General features: G+C 46.2%; 2 protein-coding genes across 5 annotated transcripts in view; both read right to left on the bottom strand.

Moving 5' to 3' along the window:
* LOC139396431 (dihydropyrimidinase-related protein 2-like) overlaps positions 1-5657 on the bottom strand; it is a 33853-nt gene extending 28196 nt beyond the window's left edge. For 3 of the 4 annotated variants that reach the window (XM_071143472.1, XM_071143471.1, XM_071143473.1), the window contains exon 1: positions 5185-5657. In XM_071143472.1, coding sequence (XP_070999573.1) covers positions 5185-5568 — 384 coding nt within the window. In that variant the 5' untranslated portion in view covers positions 5569-5657. Of the gene's footprint in view, positions 1-4254; positions 4568-5184 lie in introns of those variants that run through there. The other variant, XM_071143474.1, reaches the window with a different exon arrangement.
* An 8492-nt stretch (positions 5658-14149) lies between these two features.
* On the bottom strand, positions 14150-26281 carry LOC139396433 (janus kinase and microtubule-interacting protein 3-like). Its single transcript, XM_071143477.1, has 13 exons — positions 26177-26281; positions 24031-24114; positions 23813-23875; positions 23603-23701; positions 23066-23164; positions 22091-22144; positions 21799-21864; positions 21553-21621; positions 21043-21120; positions 19868-20071; positions 14667-14732; positions 14419-14460; positions 14150-14314 (listed from the first exon to the last, which is right to left on the bottom strand). The coding sequence occupies exons 1-13, from the start codon at positions 26279-26281 to the stop codon at positions 14168-14170; spliced, it is 1176 nt and encodes a 391-aa protein (XP_070999578.1). The 3' UTR covers positions 14150-14167.
* Positions 26282-27500: the final 1219 nt, after the last annotated feature.

The raw sequence follows: 27500 nt of genomic DNA, 5'->3' as shown, positions 1-27500 counted from the left end.
CTCTAGCCCCAGTCACTCTCTCCCCTCCCCTCTCTCCTCTCCCTTCTCCCCCAGCTCTAGCCCCAGTCACTCTCTCCCCTCCCCTCTCTCCTCTCCCTTGGCACGGGGTCTCAAACAAGGAGAGGGAACTACAATGCCCTCGCTAAAGGCTGTTCCTCTACCAGCTTGTACTGCTACTGCCACCATGCACTCAGTTTACACTATGATCACATCAGTCATAGGACAAAGTCAACGGCGAGTGAATGTAGTGTGTATAAACAGTAGCACAATACTTTAGTTAGCACTAATACAATATTATAATATAGGCCTGATGTAAACTAGCTGATCCATAGACCTAGCAGTGGTGGATCCTTTACCAGTGGATGGAGAGAGACCCTGTTAACAATGAGGTTCTCAGTGAGTTTAGATGGAGAGGGACCCTGTTAACAATGAGGTTCTCAGTGAGTTTAGATGGAGAGGGACCCTGTTAACAATGAGGTTCTCAGTGAGTTTAGATGGAGAGGGACCCTGTTAACAATGAGGTTCTCAGTGAGTTTAGATGGAGAGAGACCCTGTTAACAATGAGGTTCTCAGTGAGTTTAGATGGAGAGAGACCCTGTTAACAATGAGGTTCTCAGTGAGTTTAGATGGAGAGAGACCATGTTAAGACAGACAGACAGACAGACAGACAGACAGACAGACAGACAGACAGACAGACAGACAGACAGACAGACAGACAGACAGACAGACAGACAGACAGACAGACAGACAGACAGACAGACAGACAGACAGACAGACAGACAGACAGACAGACAGACAGACAGACAGACAGACAGACAGACAGACAGACAGACAGACAGACAGACAGACAGACAGACAGACAGACAGACAGACAGACAGACAGACAGACAGACAGACAGACAGACAGACAGACAGACAGACAGACAGACAGACAGACAGACAGACAGACAGACAGACACACACAGACACACACACAGACACACAGACAGACAGACAGACAGACAGACAGACAGACAGACAGACAGACAGACAGACAGACAGACAGACAGACAGACAGACAGACAGACAGACAGACAGACAGACAGACAGACAGACAGACAGACAGACAGACAGACAGACAGACAGACAGACAGACAGACAGACAGACAGACAGACAGACAGACAGACAGACAGACAGACAGACAGACACACAGACAGACACACACACAGACAGACAGACAGACAGACAGACAGACAGACAGACAGACAGACAGACAGACAGACAGACAGACAGACAGACAGACAGACAGACAGACAGACAGACAGACAGACAGACAGACAGACAGACAGACAGACAGACAGACAGACAGACACAGACAGACAGACAGACAGACAGACAGACAGACAGACAGACAGACAGACAGACAGACAGACAGACAGACAGACAGACAGACAGACAGACAGACAGACAGACAGACAGACAGACAGACAGACAGACAGACAGACAGACAGACAGACAGACAGACAGACAGACAGACAGACAGACAGACAGACAGACAGACAGACAGACAGACAGACAGACAGACAGACAGACAGACAGACAGACAGACAGACAGACAGACAGACAGAGGTTCTCAGTGAGTTTAGGGGCAGAGAGACCCTGTTGGGAAAGACAACAGTGAAGGCATAATGTAAAGTGACAGATCCACAGAGAGCCAGGACACCAGAGGGACACCAGAGGGCTACACTCTAGGACTTCACAGTTTAGGTTCAGAGTTACTGCTGCTACTGGTTGACAAAAAAACATTGCACTCTAAAAAATATCTGGGATAAAAACAACCCCAATTTGGGTAACTATTGGACAGAACACACATTGGGTTATTATGACTCAGCCAGTTGGGTCACAAAAACCCCATTGTTTTCTTTAAGAAGAACCAGGTTGGGTTGTTGATGCAGGGTTACTGAGCTGTGATCCATCGGGTCAGATCAGAACACTGGGAGAGTAAATGTCATTCCAGTCCATCTGTTCTGTTGTCTTGTCAACACGTGTTAATGTTGAGCACTGACACTTCTGGGGCTTTAATAAGGTTTACACAAGAGTATGATGTCCTTATAGTGCCTATGGCTTGTTACAGATTTGTTAAAATATTTAAATAATAACATAATTAAATTTATAATAAAATAAGTAATAGGCAAAAATATTGAAGGATAATTTAAATTTGCAGTGTACAAACTCAACATGACAAATAAGAATGACATTTACTCTTACGGGTGGCCAAAAATAACTCTGAAAACCATGCCCCCCTAATAGGCAAATGCCTTTGGATTACCTAAACATGGGTTAATTTAACCATCGAATGGGTTTTTATTGTCATGCTATTTTCAGGAAATATGGCCTATTGGGGGCGTGGCTTTCAGATAGGTCTTGTTGACCATTCCGAAAGAGTAAATGTCATTCCTGTTCATCATGTTATGTTTTGTACACTGCTAATTAAAAATGTCCTTCAATATTTTTTGAACATTGCATATTTTAATATACAGGTAATAACATGATTATTTAAATATCATAACGAAGTGGTAACTATCCCAACATTGGGATTTGCATATGCACCTGTGGCACTCATTTTGTGTAAGTCTCGTTAAACTTCAAAAGTGTCTATGCTTAACCTAAATACGTGTTGACAAGACAACAGAACAGATGATCGGAATGACATTTACTCTCACGGGTGGCCTAAAATAACTATCTGAAAGCCACGCCCCCTACTAATCCATACCTCCAGTCTTCTGATCTGACCCAATGGGTCATAGCTCAATAACCCAACTAAGTGCTCAACTGGCTGGGTCAAAAATAATACCATGTGTATTCTGTCCGGTTTTTACCCTGTGTTGTTTTTAACGCAGATTTTTTTTTTTTAGAATGTGACTGGTAGACAGACTGATGGATGGACAGACGGACAGACAGACACATGGGCGTACGGGCAGACAGGCCTACATGCAGACAGGCAGGCAGGTAGAGACACAGAACGACAGGCAGATAGACAGACACGGCCCCAGAAGAACAGACAGTAAGCTACCATCAGTGCCTCCCATACAGAAAGAGTGTAACCGGGGAACAGTTATCATTTCTCTCACACTGGTCTTTTGGTTACAGTTAGGAATTATGGCAGTCTTAATCTCTGTATTGATTTTAGTCATGTAGCCTTTTTAATGGCTTCATATTCAACTGCTGCTCGTCAAAAATGGAGAGAATAATTCCAAAGGAGGAGAATGTGGGTCATGCTGGTTAAAGGAGCGGCCCTGTACTGTGTAGGCTTTGCATCAGCCAGACCACTGTGTCAAATTGCCCGGAAGAAAATAGGATTCAGTGTGGCTTCACTAACTACGCCCTGTCTCTGTTGCTATAGCGTAAAACTGTGTGCTCCCTTCCTCCGCATGGATGAATCTGTCCCATTTTAACGACAAGGGGAAACCTTTAGCAGGAGACATAGAGGCTCTCGGAGACTCAGACAGACCGTTTCGGCTGCAAGATGTCCATGGTTTGATGGTTAACGATATAGGCTGTCGTGGGCACTTAGAAATGCATCTCTGAGACGTTTGAGATCTTTGTTGAGTCTTTTCAATGGAAAACATTTATTGGACGATATTATATGCAATTCAAATCTATTATTTGGCCGGATTCTGCATGCCATTCAATTAAATCACTGACTGAAATGTGGGGACATGCGACAATTCGAGACAGCCCTCTGATCAGTCCATAGCGGCCGGCGCCGCCATGATCAATTCACTACAATTTATTGTTCACCTATATTATATAGACTCTGTGTGTTTTACTTGTATTTGCAGCGAGAAAACGTCATGACATGACCAGGACGGAACAGACATTCGATGCCAAGAGAGTATCTTGTTCGGGCTTTGACATTGTGAAGTCTGTAGGCTAAAGCAGTAGCCGGTAGTTGCGTGCGTGTGAGGGGTGTATGATGATAAGATGATTCAAATACGATTTATCACACCATTTAGGTTACCTTTTTCTCGTTGCAATCGATAAATAATTTTTTTATTTTTTTTTTACCTTTATTCCTCCGCATCGATAAATAATACCGGTGTGTGGGGCGACAAACGTATATACCTACCGATGAACGAGGAGTGCCTACCGACAAAACGTATACCTACCGATGAACGAGGAGTGCCTACCGATGAACGAGGAGTGCCTACCGACAAAACGTATATACCTACCGATGAACGAGGAGTGCCTACCGACAAAACGTATATACCTACCGATGAACGAGGAGTGCCTACCGACAAACGGGGAATGTTCTTCTTGCCTTGGTAAGACATGCCGGCCGGTGTAGCGGTTCACTGGGAGGCAGAGCTTTGATTCCCGACGTTTCAAAGAATACGAGAAACGGATTTATCACCGCTTGGTAGCCTATTTCCTCGCTTTAATAAAATCCGTCGTCGGAGCCAAATTCTGTAGTCTAACTTACACTATCCTACTGGTCAGATCGTGTGAATATAGGAATATACCGACAAAAATAATAGAAACAATATGTTCTAGGTTACTATTACTTTGTTAGTGCTGTCGCGCACCAGTCAGAGCCCTCCCTTCAACAATACATCCGGCTGCCTCGCGCACCATCTGCTCGTTTAATATTCCAGACACATCACATCCTACCGGCTAATGGCTGGCATCACACATCCTACCAGCTAATGGCTGGCATCACACATCCTACCGCTAATAGGGGCTAGGCAGGCATCCTGGCAGGCTTTTGCCCTACACAACCACAATAATTTAGTGGCCACTTAAAACTCGTGTTCTTGATAAAACTCGGAGCCTGTTACCAGTGGGAGTAGCCAGGTGTTGAAATCACAGATACAAATGTGAGATCTCTTTCTTTAGGCCATGGGCAACCAATGGGCAGAATAATGGTCATTTCAGTACCATGCCCATTGGGACAGCTCCTATAGGCTAAACATTGATCTAGCTTAGAATACCCTAAACATTGCCTGGGCTATACTTGATCAATTAATTACATATCAATTAGATTGTGTTAGGTTAATTTCCTCCATAAAGATATACGTTCAAAACACGGAGAGGAAAAAATATTTGATTTGTAAATTGACTTTTGACATGTTGTCAATTCAGGCACCGCACAATATAACATATCTTCAGCTGGGGAAAATAAATCTGTGAGGTGTGAAATTTACCTCCCGTTTTCCATTGTGCTCACGGTTGTGTCCAGGTCCAGTCTGGTAAACGATTTGACTCCGGGAGGAGCAGGTTTCGGTCCCAACTGCTCTGTCTCCACTTGGTCTGGTCTCGCTGACCGACGAGAAGTTACTCACACTCCCGGTGTCACTGAAAGTATCCGACCAGCATTTCTCCTCGTTCTTAATCTTAACGTGCCGTCTCACAGACTGGGGGCTGCTGTTGTATGACTCAAAATGTAACGTTTTATTCTCATAAGCGCCTTCCACGTTGCAGAACATGCCGCCGAATTTTACCCTGGGTTTCGGGCTGTCTGTCCCCAGTCTAGACAGCAACGACCCTTCATCGTCACTATCTCTTGGGAGAAGTTTCCTCTCTGCCATGGCCAATAACTATTCTTATTCTCAGAAAGAAAGAAATTAAAACGTTTGTGAAAAATATCCAAAGTTGTCCCAAGTAAAACCTAGGAGTTAATTCCCCTTTTAAGTAGCCCTACTATAGCAGAGGACTTGGTTAGTCAAGTGACTAGAAGAGCTGTCCACAGGGGCGTGGTCCTGAAATAACCACAGTACAATACTCTTACTGGGAGAAAGATATGACAGGCGACCAGGGGAACTACGGGAGGTCTTGTTCTCATCGGCATGAAATGTTGATATGGGTTCATCGCCATCAGTGAAATCCAATCGGGATTCTTCAACTTCCACGCCGAGACGCTAATTACTGTAATGGAAACGATGACATACTGTCATTTGTTGAATAATAATTCACAAATGTCTGAGAATGTGGGGAGGGGGGGGGGGCGGCGGGGGGGGGGGGTGTAGTTAGCCTACACACTTGAATGCTCACTCAGATCACTTAACGCTGAATGCGGTTGTGTTTTGCCCGTGGCACCCGCTGGATGACTGGTTTTACATGACAGACTAAGTTAGCTGGCTAGACTATCTAAACTTCTAGTAATCATGGTCAAATAACCGACCATTGATTTTGTTAGTCACTCAGATATTATATTTAAAAAAACCTGCAAACATTTTTCTCTGCAAAATTAGTGGAATTGCATGACATTAGTTATACAATTGTTAAATCTTCTCAATGCGCCATGGGAAACAATGTAAAATTGCAGCAAAGTTGCTTTAAGATTTAAGATGTAACATTTTCTCTATTTCCCATGGCAAAGTGTGGAATTGAGGCAAATTAAGTCTAACATGCAGACTAGCCGGCGTGCGCCATCGCGCGCATGTTGATTTTGTCCATCCACAACAGACACGATCAGGACACGCAGGTTAAAATATCAAAACGAACTCTGAAGCAACTATATTCATTTGTGGACAGGTCTAAAAGCAGTAAACATTTATGGGCATTTAGCTTCTGTAGCTTCCCGTTGTTCATTTGTCCTGATATAAACATGTGTGGCTTCACCCCCGTCAAAGATGCCTTTCCCTGACATACAACATTCAAACATATTTGATCATTAACATTCCCGTGTAAACAACCTAACTACTCAAACATCTAAGGTGAGGGTTAGAGTCATGTAGACACAGACTCAACAGCTAACAAAAAAGGCAAGCAGTACACACAAAAAAGCCCCCCCCCCCCCCCCCCCACACACACACACACACACACACACTTCCATGTCTTAGACATCACAGAGAGCAGGCATGGCTGTGGGGTAACTGCGTATTAGTCTTAGACATTAGGGCATGTGTGGTCACAGTGTGGCTGAGAGAGTCTGCATGTTTCTGAGATGCCCTATGGCAGAGACCTACATTTAACAAAAACATTCCTCCACCTCTCTCTACTCCTCCTCCTCCTCGCCACTAGCTTCTCTCCTATTAGAGGACATACTGTGTTAGGGTGGTGGATTCTCTCATATTAGATGTCATACTGTGTTAGGACTGTCGATTCTCTCACAGAGGTTATACTGTGTTAGGACTGTCGATTCTCTCACAGAGGTTATACTGTGTTAGGACTGTGGATTCTCTCACAGAGGTCATACTGTGTTAGGGCTGTGGATTCTCTCACAGAGGTCATACTGTGTTAGGGCTGTGGATTCCATCCCACTATGCCGCGGACTGCCTGTTATTAAAGATGGAATCTGTTGAAAAATTAAAGTGGAGAGCCGCACACTTTAGGAGCTCAGATGTAATAATTTAATAACCTGATATCCAACGTTTCGCCAGACAAGCTGTCTTCATCAGGGTATAGAGATGCAATCTAAACTAGGAAAAACAGCACCACTTAAACATGGAATCTACACTAGTGGAAACAGCACCACTTAAACATGGGAAACATAGGTAAACAGCACCACTGTTAAATAAGGAATCCACACTAGGGGAAACAGCACCACTGTTAAATAAGGAATCCACACTAGGGGAAACAGCACCACTGTTAAATAAGGAATCTACACTAGGGGAAACAGCACCACTGTTAAATAAGGAATCTACACTAGGGGAAACAGCACCACTGTTAAATAAGGAATCTACACTAGGGAAACAGCACCACTGTTAAATAAGGAATCTACACTAGGGGAAACAGCACCACTGTTAAATAAGGAATCTACACTAGGGGAAACAGCACCACTGTTAAATAAGGAATCTACACTAGGGGAAACAGCTCCACTGTCCGCCCCACCGCTGTCGTTATTGTTTCTGTTTTGTTGATGAAGCGGAGGGGAGGAGCATGGCGCAACATGGTGTTCTGATGCGCGTTGCAATGACGTCATATCACAGTTTCACCATTAAGGATTCCAGCTTGAAGCTTCTGCTTTTCTACAACTGTAGAACGATCCGATCCGAAATGAATCCCCTTTTGTGTATGGTTTTGGATTGAACTTTACATCCTTCTAATAATCATATCCAAGAGTGGCATGGAGAATTTTTTACGCTTTTGTGCTTAAATATCCAGTATTTCAGGTATTTGAAGGTTCAGCGTACATTTAGCTCACCCTTAGCAAACCAGATTGGAACGATCCAGAGTAGAGCGCTGAAGGCCACATTGTATGTGTTCCCAATAGGAATAGACTAACGCATTGAAACAGCCATGTCTATGGCAAACATTTTCTGTGGTGTAGCGCCCTCTGCTGTTGAAATTCTGCACTTCCGGCGCCGACAGAGATGGCCGCCTCGCTTCGCGTTCCTAGGAAACTATGCAGTTTTTTGTTTTTTTACGTGTTATTTCTTACATTAGTACCCCAGGTCATCTTAGGTTTCATCACATACAGTCGAGAAGAACTACTGAATATAAGATCAGCGTCAACTCACCATCAGTACGACCAAGAATACGCTTTTCGCGACGCGGATCCTGTGCTCTGCCTTACAAACAGGACAACGGAGTGGATCCCATGCAGCGACCCAAAAAAACGACTCCGAAAAAGAGGGAAACGAGGCGGTCTTCTGGTCAGACTCCGGAGACGGGCACACCGTGCACCATTCCCTAGCATTCTTCTTGCCAATGTCCAGTCTCTTGACAACAAGGTTGATGAAATCCGAGCAAGGGTAGCATTCCAGAGGGACATCAGAGACTGTAACGTTCTTTGCTTCACGGAAACGTGGCTTACTGGAGAGACGCTATCCGAAGCGGTGCAGCCAACAGGTTTCTCCACGCATCGCGCAGAAACATCTTTCTGGTAAAAAGAGGGGCGGGGGCGTATGCCTTATGACTAACGTGACATGGTGTGATGAAAGAAACATACAGGAACTCAAATCCTTCTGTTCACCTGATTTAGAATTCCTCACAATCAAATGTAGACCGCATTATCTACCAAGAGAATTCTCTTCGATTATAATCACAGCCGTATATATCCCCCCCCAAGCAGACACATCGTTGGCTCTGAATGAACTTTATTTGACTCTTTGCAAACTGGAAACCATTTATCCGGAGGCTACATTCATTGTAGCTGGGGATTTTAACAAGGCTAATCTGAAAACAAGACTCCCCAAATTTTATCAGCATATCGATTGCGCAACCAGGGGTGGAAAGACCTTGGATCATTGTTACTCTAACTTCCGCGACGCATATAAGGCCCTGCCCCGCCCCCCTTTCGGAAAAGCTGACCACGACTCCATTTTGTTGATCCCTGCCTACAGACAGAAACTAAAACAAGAGGCTCCCACGCTGAGGTCTGTCCAACGCTGGTCCGACCAAGCTGACTCCACACTCCAAGACTGCTTCCATCACGTGGACTGGGACATGTTTCGTATTGCGTCAGACAACAACATTGACGAATACGCTGATTCGGTGTGCGAGTTCATTAGAACGTGCGTTGAAGATGTCGTTCCCATAGCAACGATTAAAACATTCCCTAACCAGAAACCGTGGATTGATGGCAGCATTCGTGTGAAACTGAAAGCGCGAACCACTGCTTTTAATCAGGGCAAGGTGTCTGGTAACATGACCGAATACAAACAGTGCAGCTATTCCCTCCGCAAGGCTATCAAACAAGCTAAGCGTCAGTACAGAGACAAAGTAGAATCTCAATTCAACGGCTCAGACACAAGAGGCATGTGGCAGGGTCTACAGTCAATCACGGACTACAGGAAGAAATCCAGCCCAGTCACGGACCAGGATGTCCTGCTCCCAGGCAGACTAAATAACTTTTTTGCCCGCTTTGAGGACAATACAGTGCCACTGACACGGCCTGCAACGAAAACTTGCGGTCTCTCCTTCACTGCAGCCGAGGTGAGTAAGACATTTAAACGTGTTAACCCTCGCAAGGCTGCAGGCCCAGACGGCATCCCCAGCCGCGCCCTCAGAGCATGCGCAGACCAGCTGGCCGGTGTGTTTACGGACATATTCAATCAATCCCTATACCAGTCTGCTGTTCCCACATGCTTCAAGAGGGCCACCATTGTTCCTGTTCCCAAGAAAGCTAAGGTAACTGAGCTAAACGACTACCGCCCCGTAGCACTCACTTCCGTCATCATGAAGTGCTTTGAGAGACTAGTCAAGGACCATATCACCTCCACCCTACCTGACACCCTAGACCCACTCCAATTTGCTTACCGCCCAAATAGGTCCACAGACGATGCAATCTCAACCACACTGCACACTGCCCTAACCCATCTGGACAAGAGGAATACCTATGTGAGAATGCTGTTCATTGACTACAGCTCGGCATTCAACACCATAGTACCCTCCAAGCTCGTCATCAAGCTCGAGACCCTGGGTCTCGACCCCCCCCTGTGCAACTGGGTACTGGACTTCCTGACGGGCCGCCCCCAGGTGGTGAGGGTAGGCAACAACATCTCCTCCCCGCTGATCCTCAACACTGGGGCCCCACAAGGGTGCGTTCTGAGCCCTCTCCTGTACTCCCTGTTCACCCACGACTGCGTGGCCACGCACGCCTCCAACTCAATCATCAAGTTTGCGGACGACACAACAGTGGTAGGCTTGATTACCAACAACGACGAGACGGCCTACAGGGAGGAGGTGAGGGCCCTCGGAGTGGGGTGTCAGGAAAATAACCTCACACTCAACGTCAACAAAACTAAGGAGATGATTGTGGACTTCAGGAAACAGCAGAGGGAACACCCCCCTATCCACATCGATGGAACAGTAGTGGAGAGGGTAGCAAGTTTTAAGTTCCTCGGCATACACATCACAGACAAACTGAATTGGTCCACTCACACAGACAGCATTGTGAAGAAGGCGCAGCAGCGCCTCTTCAACCTCAGGAGGCTGAAGAAATTTGGCTTGTCACCAAAAGCACTCACAAACTTCTACAGATGCACAATCGAGAGCATCCTGGCGGGCTGTATCACCGCCTGGTACGGCAACTGCTCCGCCCTCAACCGTAAGGCTCTCCAGAGGGTAGTGAGGTCTGCACAACGCATCACCGGGGGCAAACTACCTGCCCTCCAGGACACCTACACCACCCGATGTCACAGGAAGGCCATAAAGATCATCAAGGACATCAACCACCCGAGCCACTGCCTGTTCACCCCGCTATCATCCAGAAGGCGAGGTCAGTACAGGTGCATCAAAGCTGGGACCGAGAGACTGAAAAACAGCTTCTATCTCAAGGCTATCAGACTGTTAAACAGCCACCACTAACATTGAGTGGCTGCTGCCAACACACTGACACTGACTCAACTCCAGCCACTTTAATAATGGGAATTGATGGGAAATGATGTAAATATATCACTAGCCACTTTAAACAATGCTACCTTATATAATGTTACTTACCCTACATTATTCATCTCATATGCATACGTATATACTGTACTCTATATCATCGACTGTATCCTTATGTAATACATGTATCACTAGCCACTTTAACTATGCCACTTTGTTTACATACTCATCTCATATGTATATACTGTACTCGATACCATCTACTGTATCTGCCTATGCTGCTCTGTACCATCACTCATTCATATATCCTTATGTACATATTCTTTATCCCCTCACACTGTGTACAAGACAGTAGTTTTGGAATTGTTAGTTAGATTACTTGTTGGTTATTGCTGCATTGTCGGAACTAGAAGCACAAGCATTTCGCTACACTCGCATTAACATCTGCTAACCATGTGTATGTGACAAATAAAATTTGATTTGATTTGATTTGAAACATTTTCTGTGGTGTAGCGCCCTCTGCTGTTGAAATTCTGCACAGACAACTGAGCCTCAATTCACTTTACACATTCAACTTTAATCAACCAACCAATAACACTTGCATATATATATATATATATATAAAAAATATATATCAAAAGATAAAACAATATTCAACATTGGTTGATAATTATAATACATTTCTAGATGTGTCATAAAGCATTCATATAATATGATTCTTACCTGTGCCTCTGTCTGGGGTGGAGACTTTTCCTTATTTGGTTTCAGAAGAGATGTCATCTATCCTAGTATTCAGATATGGCTGGTGACGTCCAGCGTTTATCATTTCAAGTCTTCTGTGTGTGTGTGTTTGATGCTGTGTGTGTGCGTGCGTTGCGTTGTGTTCCTGTGGGTGTGTGTGTGTGTGTGTGTGTGTGTGTGTGTCTGTGTGTGTGTGTGTATGTGTGTGTGTGTGTGCGTGCATGCTTTGTGTTCCTGTGGGTGTGTGTGTGCTTGGTTATGAAGGTGCAGTAGTCCATAAAAACGGGGCTTGATCCCATTTAATGGCAACATAATGCATAAAATACATCTTTCATACACAATCTGCTTTAACATGGAGTCATGAAGACTCAATGGGAGGTATTTGTCTCCATCAGGACATAACAGAACTAACCAAGGTCCCCTATCTAAAACAAACACACCCTCTCCATCAGGACATAACATAACTAACCAAGGTCCCGTATCTAAAACAAACACACCTTCTCCATCAGGACATAACAGAACCAACCCACCCTCTCCATCAGGACATAACAGAACTAACCCACCCTCTCCATCAGGACATAACAGAACTAACCCACCCTCTCCATCAGGACATAACAGAACTAACCCACCCTCTCCATCAGGACATAACAGAACTAACCCACCCTCTGCATCAGGACATAACAGAACTAACCCACCCTCTCCATCAGGACATAACAGAACTAACCCACCCTCTCCATCAGGACATAACAGAACTAACCCACCCTCTCCATCAGGACATAACAGAACTAACCCACCCTCTGCATCAGGACATAACAGAACTAACCCACCCTCTCCATCAGGACATAACAGAACTAACCCACCCTCTCCATCAGGACATAACAGAACTAACCCACCCTCTCCATCAGGACATAACAGAACTAACCCACCCTCTCCATCAGGACATAGCAGAACTAACCCACCCTCTGCATCAGGACATAACAGAACTAACCCACCCTCTCCATCAGGACATAACAGAACTAACCCACCCTCTCCATCAGGACATAACAGAACTAACCCACCCTCACCATCAGGACATAACAGAACTAACCCACCCTCTCCATCAGGACATAACAGAACTAACCCACCCTCTCCATCAGGACATAACAGAACTAACCAAGATCCCCATCTGAAACAAACCCACTCTCTCCCAAGCACCAAGGGGGAAGATCAGATTTACATAAATCTGATCAAATGAAAAAATTCTAAAATCATTGAAAGCTCCTTCATTCTTCATCAACAAAAAAAAAAAAAATCTAATTTAGCATTTTATTTATTCCTCTGTTGAGAAATGTATTTTAAAATCTTTGCCTTTTTTCATACATAGAAAAATACGTGATGTGTAATAATACCACAGTTTGGCTTCTGGTTTCATTTCAAACACTGAGATTTGAGGAGTTAATGAGTCCCACAGCATGTCTGGACTAGACAGGGGAAGGGCTGAGGCCACAGAGATAGATAGAGGGCACACTGGCCACAAAGCCAGTTTTACTATGGGCAGCATCACTGAAGGCTTTCACCATTTTAAAGTTCGGGGATGGGCTCTCTTTCTGTGACTAGCTCCCTGTGAGTGTAATAACAGCGTGGTCAGATAGTGTAAACAGTGGTATGGTGTCCATTTTAGGAAACGCCCAGCTTCAGTGGAGTGTGTGTGAATGTTAAGAGCTAAGGTAAAAATGTCTCACTTCACCGTCGCTTAACATAACCCAACACCTAGTGACCTCGTCAAGAGGTTTTGGATCTCTTGGCTAAAGTGTTGGGTTGAACAGAAAAGATCCAGGTTCAAGCCCCGAGCAGGAGTACCGCCTGACTTCACTACAGTTCGTTTTTCAATCAATCAATCAAACTCTTCTTCTTCTTCTTCATGCTTCCAAAGGGAAGCGACCAGAGCACCACCTGCTCAGCAGGGAAAAGAAGACACAAAACACTCCCCTTTATTAAGAGTTCTTCAATTCCACTGAAGTCTTCATCCATAGAGAGGAACTCTTCCATAGAGTGTTCCATCGAGACGTCATCATCATCATCATCACTAACGAGGGACAGCAGTCAGGTTTAAAAAGGTTACTGAAGTAAAAAATAAAAAATAAAAAAAACGTTTTTTTTGTCCTTTAAAAAAAAAAACATGGTGATAGAATTCTATCTAAAGTCAGTGTTGCAGCATAGTTGACTGGTTTCTCGTGTGAAGAAGTCTCCGAAAAGACTTTCAGGACACTGGGAGCCATCTTGGATTCCAAATCCTGTCCTCTTGAACACAATGTACAAGACAATCTGGAAACCTGTGAACTGAAAGGAAAATATGATATCATGCACAGTATATATATAGCCTCATTTATTATTTGAATAGCGAAATAAAACAGACATTTAGCTTTTTTTTTAAAAATACATACTTGCTCTGGCTTCCCTGGAGAACTATGACCAAAGAATGAAGGCTAAAGAAAAAAACAAAAATAAAAATAAAAACTGAACGAATTGAAAAGAAGAGAATGGAGAGAAAGGAGTCATTTTTTTTTGCCAGACAGAGGAAAAAAAACAGCAATTTGTAGCATTTATACTCCAAGTCAGATTCCATCTAAATAAATTGAACGATACAACACAGTGTCACTGTCTTCAAAGGGACCATTTGACCCGGATGTACCTTTTCTTCTAGTTCCTTTATCTGTCTTTTCTGAGCTGCTATCCATTCCTCCAGCTCTTTGATTCTCTGGACATGAAAAACAGGAGGAACAATAAGGTGGAGAACAAGTCAAATCAGATTAGAGAAATGTTTAACATTGCTATACTGTAGCTGAGGAAGGAGAATCTCCCTGGGGAATGGACTGTAGGGTAGCTGAGGAAGGAGAATCTCCCTGGGGAATGTACTGTAGGGTAGCTGAGGAAGGAGAATCTCCCTGGGGAATGGACTGTAGGGTAGCTGAGGAAGGAGAATCTCCCTGGGGAATGGACTGTAGGGTAGCTGAGGAAGGAGAATCTCCCTGGGGAATGTACTGTAGGGTAGCTGAGGAAGGAGAATCTCCCTGGGGAATGGACTGTAGGGTAGCTGAGGAAGGAGACTCTCCCTGGGGAATGGACTGTAGGGTAGCTGAGGAAGGAGAATCTCCCTGGGGAATGTACTGTAGGGTAGCTGAGGAAGGAGAATCTCCCTGGGGGATGGACTGTAGGGTAGCTGAGGAAGGAGAATCTCCCTGGGGAATGTACTGTAGGGTAGCTGAGGAAGGAGAATCTCCCTGGGGAATGGACTGTAGGGTAGCTGAGGAAGGAGAATCTCCCTGGGGGATGGACTGTAGGGTAGCTGAGGAAGGAGAATCTCCCTGGGAATGGACTGTAGGGTAGCTGAGGAAGGAGAATCTCCCTGGGTAATGGACTGTAGGGTAGCTGAGGAAGGAGAATCTCCCTGGGGAATGTGCTGTAGGGTAGCTGAGGGAGAAGGATCTCCTGGGGAATGGACTGTAGGGTGGCTGAGGAAGGAGAATCTCCCAGGGGAATGTGCTGTATGGTAGCTGAGGAAGGAGAATCTCCCTGGGGGATGGACTGTAGGGTAGCTGAGGAAGGAGAATCTCCCTGGGAATGGACTGTAGGGTAGCTGAGGAAGGAGAATCTCCCTGGGTAATGGACTGTAGGGTAGCTGAGGAAGGAGAATCTCCCTGGGGAATGTACTGTAGGGTAGCTGAGGAAGGAGAATCTCCCTGGGGAATGTACTGTAGGGTAGCTGAGGAAGGAGAATCTCCCTGGGAATGGACTGTAGGGTAGCTGAGGAAGGAGAATCTCCCTGGGTAATGGACTGTAGGGTAGCTGAGGAAGGAGAATCTCCCTGGGGAATGTGCTGTAGGGTAGCTGAGGGAGAAGGATCTCACTGGGGAATGTACTGTAGGGTAGCTGAGGAAGGAGAATCTCCCTGGGGAATGTACTGTAGGGTAGCTGAGGAAGGAGAATCTCCTGGGGAATGGACTGTAGGGTAGCTGAGGAAGGAGAATCTCCCAGGGGAATGTGCTGTAGGGTAGCTGAGGAAGGAGAATCTCCCTGGGGGATGGACTGTAGGGTAGCTGAGGAAGGAGAATCTCCCTGGGAATGGACTGTAGGGTAGCTGAGGAAGGAGAATCTCCCTGGGTAATGGACTGTAGGGTAGCTGAGGAAGGAGAATCTCCCTGGGTAATGTGCTGTAGGGTAGCTGAGGGAGAAGGATCTCACTGGGGAATGTGCTGTAGGGTAGCTGAGGGAGAAGGATCTCACTGGGGAATGTACTGTAGGGTAGCTGAGGAAGGAGAATCTCCCTGGGGAATGTGCTGTAGGGTAGCTGAGGAAGGAGAATCTCCTGGGGAATGGACTGTAGGTAGCTGAGGAAGGAGAATCTCCTGGGGAATGTACTGTAGGGTAGCTGAGGAAGGAGAATCTCCTGGGGAATGGACTGTAGGGTAGCTGAGGAAGGAGAATCTCACAGGGGAATGTGCTGTAGGGTAGCTAAGGAAGAAGAATCTCCCTGGGGAATGTACTGTAGGGTAGCTGAGGAAGGAGAATCTCCCTGGGGAATGGACTGTAGGGTAGCTGAGGAAGGAGAATCTCCCAGGGAATGTGCTGTAGGGTAGCTGAGGAAGGAGAATCTCCCTGGGGAATGGACTGTAGGGTAGCTAAGGAAGAAGAATCTCCCTGGGGAATGTACTGTAGGGTAGCTGAGGAAGGAGAATCTCCCAGGGGAATGTGCTGTAGGGTAGTTAAGGAAGAAGAATCTCCCTGGGGAATGGACTGTAGGGTAGCTGAGGAAGGAGAATATCCCAGGGGAATGTGCTGTAGGATAGCTGAGGAAGGAGAATCTCCCTGGGAATGGACTGTAGGGTAGCTGAGGAAGGAGAATCTCTCTGGGGAATGGATTGTAGGGTAGCTGAGGGAGAAGGATCTCCCTGGGGAATATACTGTAGGGTAGCTGAGGAAGGAGAATCTCCCTGGGGAATGTACTGTAGGGTAGCTGAGGAAGGAGAATCTCCTGGGGAATGGACTGTAGGGTAGCTGAGGAAGGAGAATCTCCCAGGGGAATGTGCTGTAGGGTAGCTGAGGAAGGAGAATCTCCCTGGGGGATGGACTGTAGGGTAGCTGAGGAAGGAGAATCTCCCTGGGAATGGACTGTAGGGTAGCTGAGGAAGGAGAATCTCCCTGGGTAATGGACTGTAGGGTAGCTGAGGAAGGAGAATCTCCCTGGCGAATGTGCTGTAGGGTAGCTGAGGGAGAAGGATCTCACTGGGGAATGTACTGTAGGGTAGCTGAGGAAGGAGAATCTCCCTGGGGAATGTACTGTAGGGTAGCTGAGGAAGGAGAATCTCCTGGGGAATGGACTGTAGGGTAGCTGAGGAAGAAGAATCTCCCAGGGGAATGTGCTGTAGGGTAGCTGAGGAAGGAGAATCTCCTGGGGAATGGACTGTAGGGTAGCTGAGGAGGGAGAATCTCCTGGGGAATGTACTGTAGGGTAGCTGAGGAAGGAGAATCTCCTGGGGAATGGACTGTAGGGTAGCTGAGGAAGGAGAATCTCACAGGGGAATGTGCTGTAGGGTAGCTAAGGAAGAAGAATCTCCCTGGGGAATGTACTGTAGGGTAGCTGAGGAAGGAGAATCTCCCTGGGGAATGGACTGTAGGGTAGCTGAGGAAGGAGAATCTCCCAGGGGAATGTGCTGTAGGGTAGCTAAGGAAGAAGAATCTCCCTGGGGAATGTACTGTAGGGTAGCTGAGGAAGGAGAATCTCCCTGGGGAATGTACTGTAGGGTAGCTGAGGAAGGAGAATCTCCCAGGGGAATGTGCTGTAGGGTAGTTAAGGAAGAAGAATCTCCCTGGGGAATGGACTGTAGGGTAGCTGAGGAAGGAGAATATCCCAGGGGAATGTGCTGTAGGATAGCTGAGGAAGAAGAGTCTCCTGGGGAATGTGCTGTAGGGTAGCTGAGGAAGGAGAATCTCCCTGGGGAATGTACTGTAGGGTAGCTGAGGAAGGAGAATCTCCCTGGGGAATGTACTGTAGGGTAGCTGAGGAAGGAGAATCTCCCAGGGGAATGTGCTGTAGGGTAGCTGAGGAAGGAGAATCTCCTGGGGAATGGACTGTAGGGTAGCTGAGGAAGGAGAATCTCCCAGGGGAATGTGCTGTAGGGTAGCTAAGGAATAATAATCTCCCTGGGGAATGTACTGTAGGGTAGCTGAGGAAGGAGAATCTCCCTGGGGAATGGACTGTAGGGTAGCTGAGGAAGGAGAATCTCCCAGGGGAATGTGCTGTAGGGTAGCTAAGGAAGAAGAATCTCCCTGGGGAATGTACTGTAGGGTAGCTGAGGAAGGAGAGTCTCCCAGGGGAATGTACTGTAGGGTAGCTAAGGAAGAAGAATATCCCTGGGGAATGTACTGTAGGGTAGCTGAGGAAGGAGAATCTCCCTGGGGAATGGACTGTAGGGTAGCTGAGGAAGGAGAATCTCACAGGGGAATGTGCTGTAGGGTAGCTAAGGAAGAAGAAACTCCCTGGGGAATGGACTGTAGGGTAGCTGAGGAAGGAGAATCTCCCAGGGGAATGTGCTGTAGGGTAGCTGAGGAAGAAGAATCTCCCTGGGGAATGGACTGTAGGGTAGCTGAGGAAGAAGAATCTCCCTGGGGAATGGACTGTAGGGTAGCTGAGGAAGAAGAATCTCCCTGGGGAATGGACTGTAGGGTAGCTAAGGAAGAATAATCTCCTGGGTAATAAGACCCACAAGTAATGGTCCTTTCTCTCACCTCCTTTAGACCGGTAGGTGTTATACTGTAGATAGACATAGTCTCATTACCTGCAGTATACTGTAGATAGGCACAGTAACAATATTGTCCCTGTTCTGCCTGGTATTAAATAGACTCAGCAGTAATGGTCCATTGTTTTACTGGCTGTAAATACAGTGATAGCTGTTTCTTCTCTCACCTGCTGTGTGCTGTACCAGCTCCATCCTCTACCAGCTCCATCCTCTATCAGTACCAGCTCCATCCTCTACCAGCTCCATCCTCTACCAGTACCAGCTCCATCCTCTATCAGTACCAGCTCCATCCTCTATCAGTACCAGCTCCATCCTCTATCAGTACCAGCTCCATCCTCTATCAGTACCAGCTCCATCCTCTATCAGTACCTGCTCCATCCTCTACCAGTACCAGCTCCATCCTCTATCAGTACCAGCTCCATCCTCTATCAGTACCAGCTCCATCCTCTACCAGCTCCATCCTCTATCAGTACCAGCTCCATCCTCTATCAGTACCAGCTCCATCCTCTACCAGCTCCATCCTCTACCAGTACCAGCTCCATTCTCTACCAGTACCAGCTCCATTCTCTACCAGTACCAGCTCCATTCTCTACCAGTACCAGCTCCATCCTCTACCAGCTCCATCCTCTACCAGTACCAGCTCCATCCTCTATCAGTACCAGCTCCATCCTCTATCAGTACCAGCTCCATCCTCTATCAGTACCAGCTCCATCCTCTATCAGTACCAGCTCCATCCTCTATCAGTACCTGCTCCATCCTCTACCAGTACCAGCTCCATCCTCTATCAGTACCAGCTCCATCCTCTACCAGCTCCATCCTCTATCAGTACCAGCTCCATCCTTTACCAGCTCCATCCTCTACCAGCTCCATCCTCTACCAGCTCCATCCTCTACCACTACCAGCTCCATCCTCTACCAGTACCAGCTCCATCCTCTACCAGCTCCATCCTCTACCAGTACCAGCTCCATCCTCTACCAGTACCAGCTCCATCCTCTACCAGTACCAGCTCCATCCTCTACCAGTACCAGCTCCATCCTCTACCAGCTCCATCCTCTACCAGTACCAGCTCCATCCTCTACCAGCTCCATCCTCTCACCTGCTGTGAGTGCTGTAGCATGTCCATTCTCTCCCTGAGGATCTGTGAGTCCCTCTCTCTTAGCTCCATCATGACTCCTCTCTTCCACTGCTCCACCGCCCGACGCAGCGTCTCCCTCTCGTCGTCCGACAGCATCTCTGACATCTTGGCCCCCGCATCCTGTTGCAGGGTATCAAACAGCATTGCCTCTAGCTCCAAGATCCTCTGGAGGGAGGGAGGGAGGGATGGTTGGAGGGAGGGATGAGGGATGGAGGGAGGGAGGGAGGGAGCGATGGGAGGGAGGGAGGGAGGGAGGGAGGGAGGGAGGGAGGGAAAGAAGGAGAGTGGCAAGGTCATTGGTGTTACACCTAACGACCACAAGAGGGCACAGCTGCAGCTAGTCAGTAGGGTGGACAATGTGATCCACTGGCTCAATGTTTTCCATAAAAACGTATACACTGAGTATATAAAACATTAAGAACACCTGCTCTTTCCATGACACAGACTGACCAGGTGAATCCAGGTGAAAGATATGATCCCTTATTGATGTCAATTGTTAAATCCACTTCAATCAGTGTAGATGAAGGGGAGGAGACAGGTTAAACAAGGATTTAAGCCTTGAGACAATTGAGACATGGATTATGTATGTGTGCCATACACAATCCATGTCTCAATTGATTTAAGCAAGACAAAAGATTTAAGTGCCTTTGAACGGGGTATGGTAGTAGGTGCCAGGCGCACCGGTTTGAGTCAAGAACTACAATGCTGCTGGGTTTTTCATGTGTATCAAGAATGGTCCACCGACCCAAAGGACATCTAGCCAACTAGCCAACTATGGGAAGCATTGGGCCAGCATCCCTGGGGAAGGCTTCTGACACCTTGCCCCGATGAACCGAGTCTGTCATGAGGACAAAAAGGGGGTGCAACTCAATATTAGGAAGGTGTTCTTAATGTTTTGTGCACTCATTGTATATTTTCACTTTAGTCATTTAGCAGATATCAATCAAATGTATTTATAAAGCCCTTCTTACATCAGCTGATGTCACAAAGTGCTGTACAGGAACCCAGCCTAAAACCCCCAAACAGGAAGCAATGCAGGTGTAGAAGCACGGATGTTCTTATCCAGAGCGCGATTGTTAGTTTTACAAAGGCAAGTTTTTTTCCTGGAACATTTGGGTCCATTTGAAATGTCTCACCTTGTGAGCCTGAGCCATAGACTGTTTCCTGTAGTCCAACTCCTCATCCAGATAGCCTTTCTGTTTACTGAACACATGCTGCAAATAACACACAACACAACCTGATCATCCCAGCCAACTCCAACTGAAGATTCATACAAAATCATTCATTCATTCATTCATTCATTCATTCATTTGTTTGTTTGTTAATTCATTCATTAATTCATTTATTTATTCATTCATTTGTTTGTTTGTTTATTCATTCATTCATTAATTTCTTTAATTCATATTTTTTTTAATTCATTTATTCATTTGATAATTCATTATTTCCTTCATTCATTAATTTGTTAATTCATTCATTCATATAAGATGTCTGTTAAATACTGTAGGTCGGGCTACAATATATTGCCAGTTGCCAATGCACTTTTAAGCATATAACACGTACTTCCATGCATCAGCAACATTTTAAACAACTTGAGCAACATGCTAAATGAGAAGGGTTAAAAAATAAAATATAGATCAGCCATTTACCTTCTCACTTTCAATGTCCATCCTTTTCTGTGCTAAAGCTGTTTTGGTGACCTCTATATTCTCAAGCCACTGAAAGGAGAAGATCATAAACTGGGATATTCAGCTGGGAATAAAACATTATTTTATCTCATTGACTCAATGATGCAAAGCCTACTGTACGACAGGGATTCAAAGACAAGGCTGGCATTCAAACAAACAAAGATTTAAACAGCCTTTTGAAATGTAAGTTGCTGAGAATATAACTACCCTCTCTGCTAGCGTTAAGACGGTCCTGGCGTGAATGGCCACCACCTGCTCCTCATTGGATAGGTTCTGGGTGGTACATGGCACATAAAGAGAACACAACACTCAGACACTCAGTATCAAGCAGACATCAGATCCATCAACACTGAGACACTCAGTATCAAGCAGACAGCAGATCCATCAACACAGAGGAGACAGATAGACAGAGCAATGAGTCCAGTGAGGTTGGAGCGGATCCTACTGCAGGCAGACATACATGTACATACATGTAGATAGGAAATGAACATACACTTACGGCATTATCCCCCAGTATATCTAGCTTTTTCATTAGCTCTGTGATGATGATGTCCTGCCAAGGAGAAGAGACAAGAACATCAAGTTAAACTCCAAATCAACTCCTTAACACTCCCCCTAGACCAAGGGTATTCAACTCTGACCCTACGAGGACAACTACTGGTTGTCTGTTCTACCTGATCATTAATATCACCCCACCTGGTGTCCCAGGTCTAAATCCGGCCCTGATCATTAATATCACCCCACCTGGTGTCCCAGGTCTAAATCAGGCCCTGATCATTAATATCACCCACCTGGTGTCCCAGGTCTAAATCAGGCCCTGATCATTAATATCACCCATCTGGTGTCCCAGGTCTAAATCAGGCCCTGATCATTAATATCACCCACCTGGTGTCCCAGGTCTAAATCAGGCCCTGATCATTAATATCACCCCACCTGGTGTCCCAGGTTTAAATCAGGCCCTGATCATTAATATCACCCCACCTGGTGTCCCAGGTCTAAATCAGGCCCTGATCATTAATATCACCCCACCTGGTGTCCCAGGTCTAAATCAGGCCCTGATCATTAATATCACCCATCTGGTGTCCCAGGTCTAAATCAGGCCCTGATCATTAATATCACCCACCTGGTGTCCCAGGTCTAAATCAGGCCCAGATTAGAAGGGAACAATGAAGAAATGCAGTGGAACTGGCTTTGAGGTCAAGATTTGAATTTGAGGCCCCTAGACACTCTCCTAGCCCCTAGCTCCTAGCCTCTACCCCCTAGCACCTTTTATATTATATTATTATAATAGATAAAGACTCAATGTGACTCCCTCGGCCTCACAGTACACCTGCAGTGGACTGATGCCTTCACAGAAGTATTATATATATATATATATATATATATATATATATATATATATATATATATATATATATATATATATATATATATATATATATATATATATATGATATTATTATTATAGACTCACTGTGACTCCCTCGGCCTCACAGTACACCTGCAGTGGACTGATGCCTTCACAGAAGTGGATGTCGTGGAAGTTGATTCCTGGAGATCTCCTCTCCCTCTCCTGGATGGTGATAGATGACATTATTACTAGATGTCCCATCTTGGAGACCAGGGGCATGTAAAACTAGCCTGCAACTCTTTCATTAGCTAAAGTATGTACGAGTACAGCTAAAACTGACAATACATTTCCAAAAACGTGAATATCATTAAGATTAAACATTTTTCTTTCCAATCGTTTACAAGGTCCAGTGAAACCTGATAGAGATTGGAGAGGATGAAGCTTGGAGGCGGCGCCCGAGAAAGAGGATGGGGCTAGGAGGCGGCGCCCGAGAAAGAGGATGGGGCTAGGGGGCGGCGCCCGAGAAAGAGGATGGGGCTAGAGGGCGGCGCCCGAGAAAGAGGATGGGGCTAGGGGGCGGCACCCGAGAAAGAGGATGGGGCTAGGGGGCGGCGCCCGAGAAAGCAGTTGTTGTGAGGGATCAAATGGCCGTGCTCTTACTTCAAGTTCAAGGATCCGGAACTCCAGGAGTTCATTTTGGTCTCTGGCGTCCTGAAATTCGTTTTTTAAACGTGACTCCTCTGTTTCCATGTGCTTGATCTGTTAAGAGACAGAAATACACCGGGGAAATGTGATCACATGTTCCCAATCACACCTGGATTACGTGTGACATATCACTTCAGGTAAATATCATGGATAATAGTGTTATACCTTCTCTATAAGTTCTTGATTTCTTTGATACAGGGCTTGTTTCTCCTCGATCCACTTCATATCCTACAAACACACAGGAAATCAGTGACAAAGAACTGTGTGTGTGTGTGTGTGTGTGTGTGTGTGTGTGTGCGTGCGTGCGTGCGTGCGTGCGTGCGTGCGCGCGCGCGCGTGTGCGTGTGCGCGCGTGTGTGTGTGTGCGCGTGTAATCCAGTCACCTGTCCTTGCTGGGACAGAACACACTCCAGGTCCTGTATTCTGGTTTGGTAGAGAATAAGCTCTGCTTGCAACTGTTCTCTTGTCTGTGGAGTGAAGAGAACAACATTCACTGGTTATATACAATGATAATAAATGCTAGTAGAATATGTTTCTCTACCTGTTTCAGTCTCTATGGCAGCATTCTGTCTCTACCTGGTTCAGTCTCTACCTGGTTCAGTCTCTATGGCAGCATTCTGTCTCTACCTGGTTCAGTCTCTACCTGGTTCAGTCTCTATGGCAGCATTCTGTCTCTACCTGGTTCAGTCTCTACCTGGTTCAGTCTCTATGGCAGCATTCTGTCTCTACCTGGTTCAGTCTCTACCTGGTTCAGTCTCTATGGCTGCATTCTGTCTCTACCTGGTTCAGTCTCTACCTGGTTCAGTCTCTATGGCAGCATTCTGTCTCTACCTGGTTCAGTCTCTACCTGGTTCAGTCTCTATGGCAGCATTCTGTCTCTACCTGGTTCAGTCGCTACCTGGTTCAGTCTCTATGGCAGCATTCTGGATCTACCTGGTTCAGTCTCTACCTTGTTCAGTCTCTACCTTGTTCAGTCTCTACCTGGTTCAGTCTCTACCTGGTTCAGTCTCTACCTGGTTCAGTCTCTACCTGGTTCAGTCTCTATGGCTGCATTCTGTCTCTACCTGGTTCAGTCTCTACCTGGTTCAGTCTCTATGGCAGCATTCTGTCTCTACCTGGTTCAGTCTCTACCTGGTTCAGTCTCTATGGCAGCATTCTGTCTCTACCTGGTTCAGTCGCTACCTGGTTCAGTCTCTATGGCAGCATTCTGGATCTACCTTGTTCAGTCTCTACCTTGTTCAGTCTCTACCTTGTTCAGTCTCTGCCTGGTTCAGTCTCTACCTGGTTCAGTCTCTACCTGGTTCAGTCTCTACCTGGTTCAGACTTTACCTGGTTCAGTCTCTATGTCAGCATTATGTCTCTACCTGGTTCTGTCTCTATGACAACATTCAGTCTCTACCTGGTTCAGTCTCTATGGCAGCATTCAGTCTCTACCTGGTTCAGTCTCTATGGCAGCATTCTGTCTCTACCTGGTTCAGTCTCTACCTGGTTCAGTCTCTATGGCAGCATTCTGTCTCTACCTGGTTCAGTCTCTACCTGGTTCAGTCTCTATGGCTGCATTCTGTCTCTACCTGGTTCAGTCTCTACCTGGTTCAGTCTCTATGGCAGCATTCTGTCTCTACCTGGTTCAGTCTCTACCTGGTTCAGTCTCTATGGCAGCATTCTGTCTCTACCTGGTTCAGTCGCTACCTGGTTCAGTCTCTATGGCAGCATTCTGGATCTACCTGGTTCAGTCTCTACCTTGTTCAGTCTCTACCTGGTTCAGTCTCTACCTGGTTCAGTCTCTACCTGGTTCAGTCTCTACCTGGTTCAGTCTCTACCTGGTTCAGTCTCTATGGCTGCATTCTGTCTCTACCTGGTTCAGTCTCTACCTGGTTCAGTCTCTATGGCAGCATTCTGTCTCTACCTGGTTCAGTCTCTACCTGGTTCAGTCTCTATGGCAGCATTCTGTCTCTACCTGGTTCAGTCGCTAGCTGGTTCAGTCTCTATGGCAGCATTCTGGATCTACCTGGTTCAGTCTCTACCTTGTTCAGTCTCTACCTTGTTCAGTCTCTACCTGGTTCAGTCTCTACCTGGTTCAGTCTCTACCTGGTTCAGTCTCTACCTGGTTCAGACTTTACCTGGTTCAGTCTCTATGTCAGCATTATGTCTCTACCTGGTTCTGTCTCTATGACAACATTCAGTCTCTACCTGGTTCAGTCTCTATGGCAGCATTCAGTCTCTACCTGGTTCAGTCTCTATGGCAGCATTCTGGCTCTACCTGGTTCAGTCTCTACCTGGTTCAGTCTCTAGGGCAGCATTTTAGTTTGAGACTTGCGTGCTTAACTCACATTTTCTCTCACAGACGTCAATGCATGAGTCATGTGAATGTCTGGGCTGATTCAGGCCTTGGAGGAGTCCTACTTACGAAGGACAGGTGAATACGACTCTAGGACAATACTTCCAGTGGACTAGGGGTCTGAAATACATTACTGCCCAGTGAATGAAATACAGGTTTTGATAATGGCATCATGATGGAGCACCTCTTACCTTGACTTCTTTCTCTGCATCAAACGTGCCCCCCACCTGCTCCTGTAGAAGTGCATAGGCTCTCTGAAGAGCCTGGTACTCCATGGTCAACTGATGAAACCTCATCTCTGTCTCTCCTGATCATACCCTACAGGCAGACAGGCAGACAGGCAGAAAGACAGGTAGACAGACAGGCAGACAGGCAGACAGAAAGACAGGTAGACAGACAGGCAGGCAAACAGAAAGACAGGTAGACAGACAGGCAGGCAAACAGAAAGACAGGTAGACAGGCAGACAGGTAGACAGATGGGGATACAGGCAGACAGAAAGACAGGTAGACAGACAGGCAGACAGGCAGACAGAAAGACAGGTAGACAGACAGGCAGGCAAACAGAAAGACAGGTAGACAGGCAGACAGGTAGACAGAAAGACAGGTAGACAGATGGGCAGACAGACAGGCAGACAGACGGGAAGACAGGCAGAAAGACAGACAGGCAGATGTACAGACAGACAGGTAGACAGACGGGCAGACAGGCAGACAGACGGACAGGCAGACGGAGAGACGGGCAGACAGGTAGATGTACAGACAGACAGAAACAACAGTGAGGGTAGTCAGAGGTCGCTGTCCCTCCCCATGGTCATTATAACACAATATCAGAAACAACAGTGAGGGTAGTCAGAGGTCGCTGTCCCTCCCCATGGTCATTATAACACAATATCAGAAACAACAGTGAGGGTAGTCAGAGGTCGCTGTCCCTCCCCATGGTCATTATAACACAATATCAGAAACAGCATATGACAATAGAAACAGGCAATATGTCTGCTTCTCGGTAAACGTTGCGTTGCATATTTACACTTCTGTAATTGACTGCTGCATATCAAGAATGGAAACACACGTCCACATTCATTCATAGTTTTAATACAAAACCAAATGTCGAAACGTCAAGCTGTCATCAGGGAGCAATCAGACGACAAAACATACATATATCTCTCTCCCTCCTCTGTCTTTTTCTCTGTCTTCATCGCTCTCTCTTTCCTCTCTCCCTCTCTCTTTTTCTCTGTCTTCATCGTTCTCTTTCCTCTCTCCCTCTCTCTTTTTCTCTGTCTTCATCGTTCTCTCTTTCCTCTCTCTTTCTCTGTCTTCATCATTCTCTATTTCCTCTCTCCCTCTTTCTCTGTCTTCATCGCTCTCTCTTTCCTCTCTCCCTCCTCTCTTTTTCTCTGTCTTCATCGTTCTCTCTTTCCTCTCTCCCTCTCTCTTTTTCTCTGTCTTCATCGTTCTCTCTTTCCTCTCTCCCTCTCTCTTTTTCTCTGTCTTCATCGTTCTCTCTTTCCTCTCTCCCTC

The sequence above is a fragment of the Oncorhynchus clarkii genome, unplaced genomic scaffold (genome assembly GCF_045791955.1).
Source record: "Oncorhynchus clarkii lewisi isolate Uvic-CL-2024 unplaced genomic scaffold, UVic_Ocla_1.0 unplaced_contig_13012_pilon_pilon, whole genome shotgun sequence".
NCBI classification, from domain to species: Eukaryota; Metazoa; Chordata; class Actinopteri; order Salmoniformes; family Salmonidae; genus Oncorhynchus; species Oncorhynchus clarkii.
The sequence above is the reverse complement of the archived record's forward strand: the minus strand, read 5'-3'. Positions and strand labels throughout refer to the sequence as shown.

Bases quoted from the DNA above. Each gene is read 5' to 3' on its own strand.
- LOC139396433 (XM_071143477.1), bottom strand. From the start codon at position 26,281: ATGAGGTTTCATCAGTTGACCATGGAGTACCAGGCTCTTCAGAGAGCC. The intron at 24,115-26,176 runs GTAAGAGGTGCT...TTCACTCCACAG, and splicing joins ATGCAGAGAAAGAAGTCAAG to ACAAGAGAACAGTTGCAAGC. The intron at 23,876-24,030 runs GTGACTGGATTA...GTGTGTTTGTAG, and splicing joins TTCTGTCCCAGCAAGGACAG to GATATGAAGTGGATCGAGGA.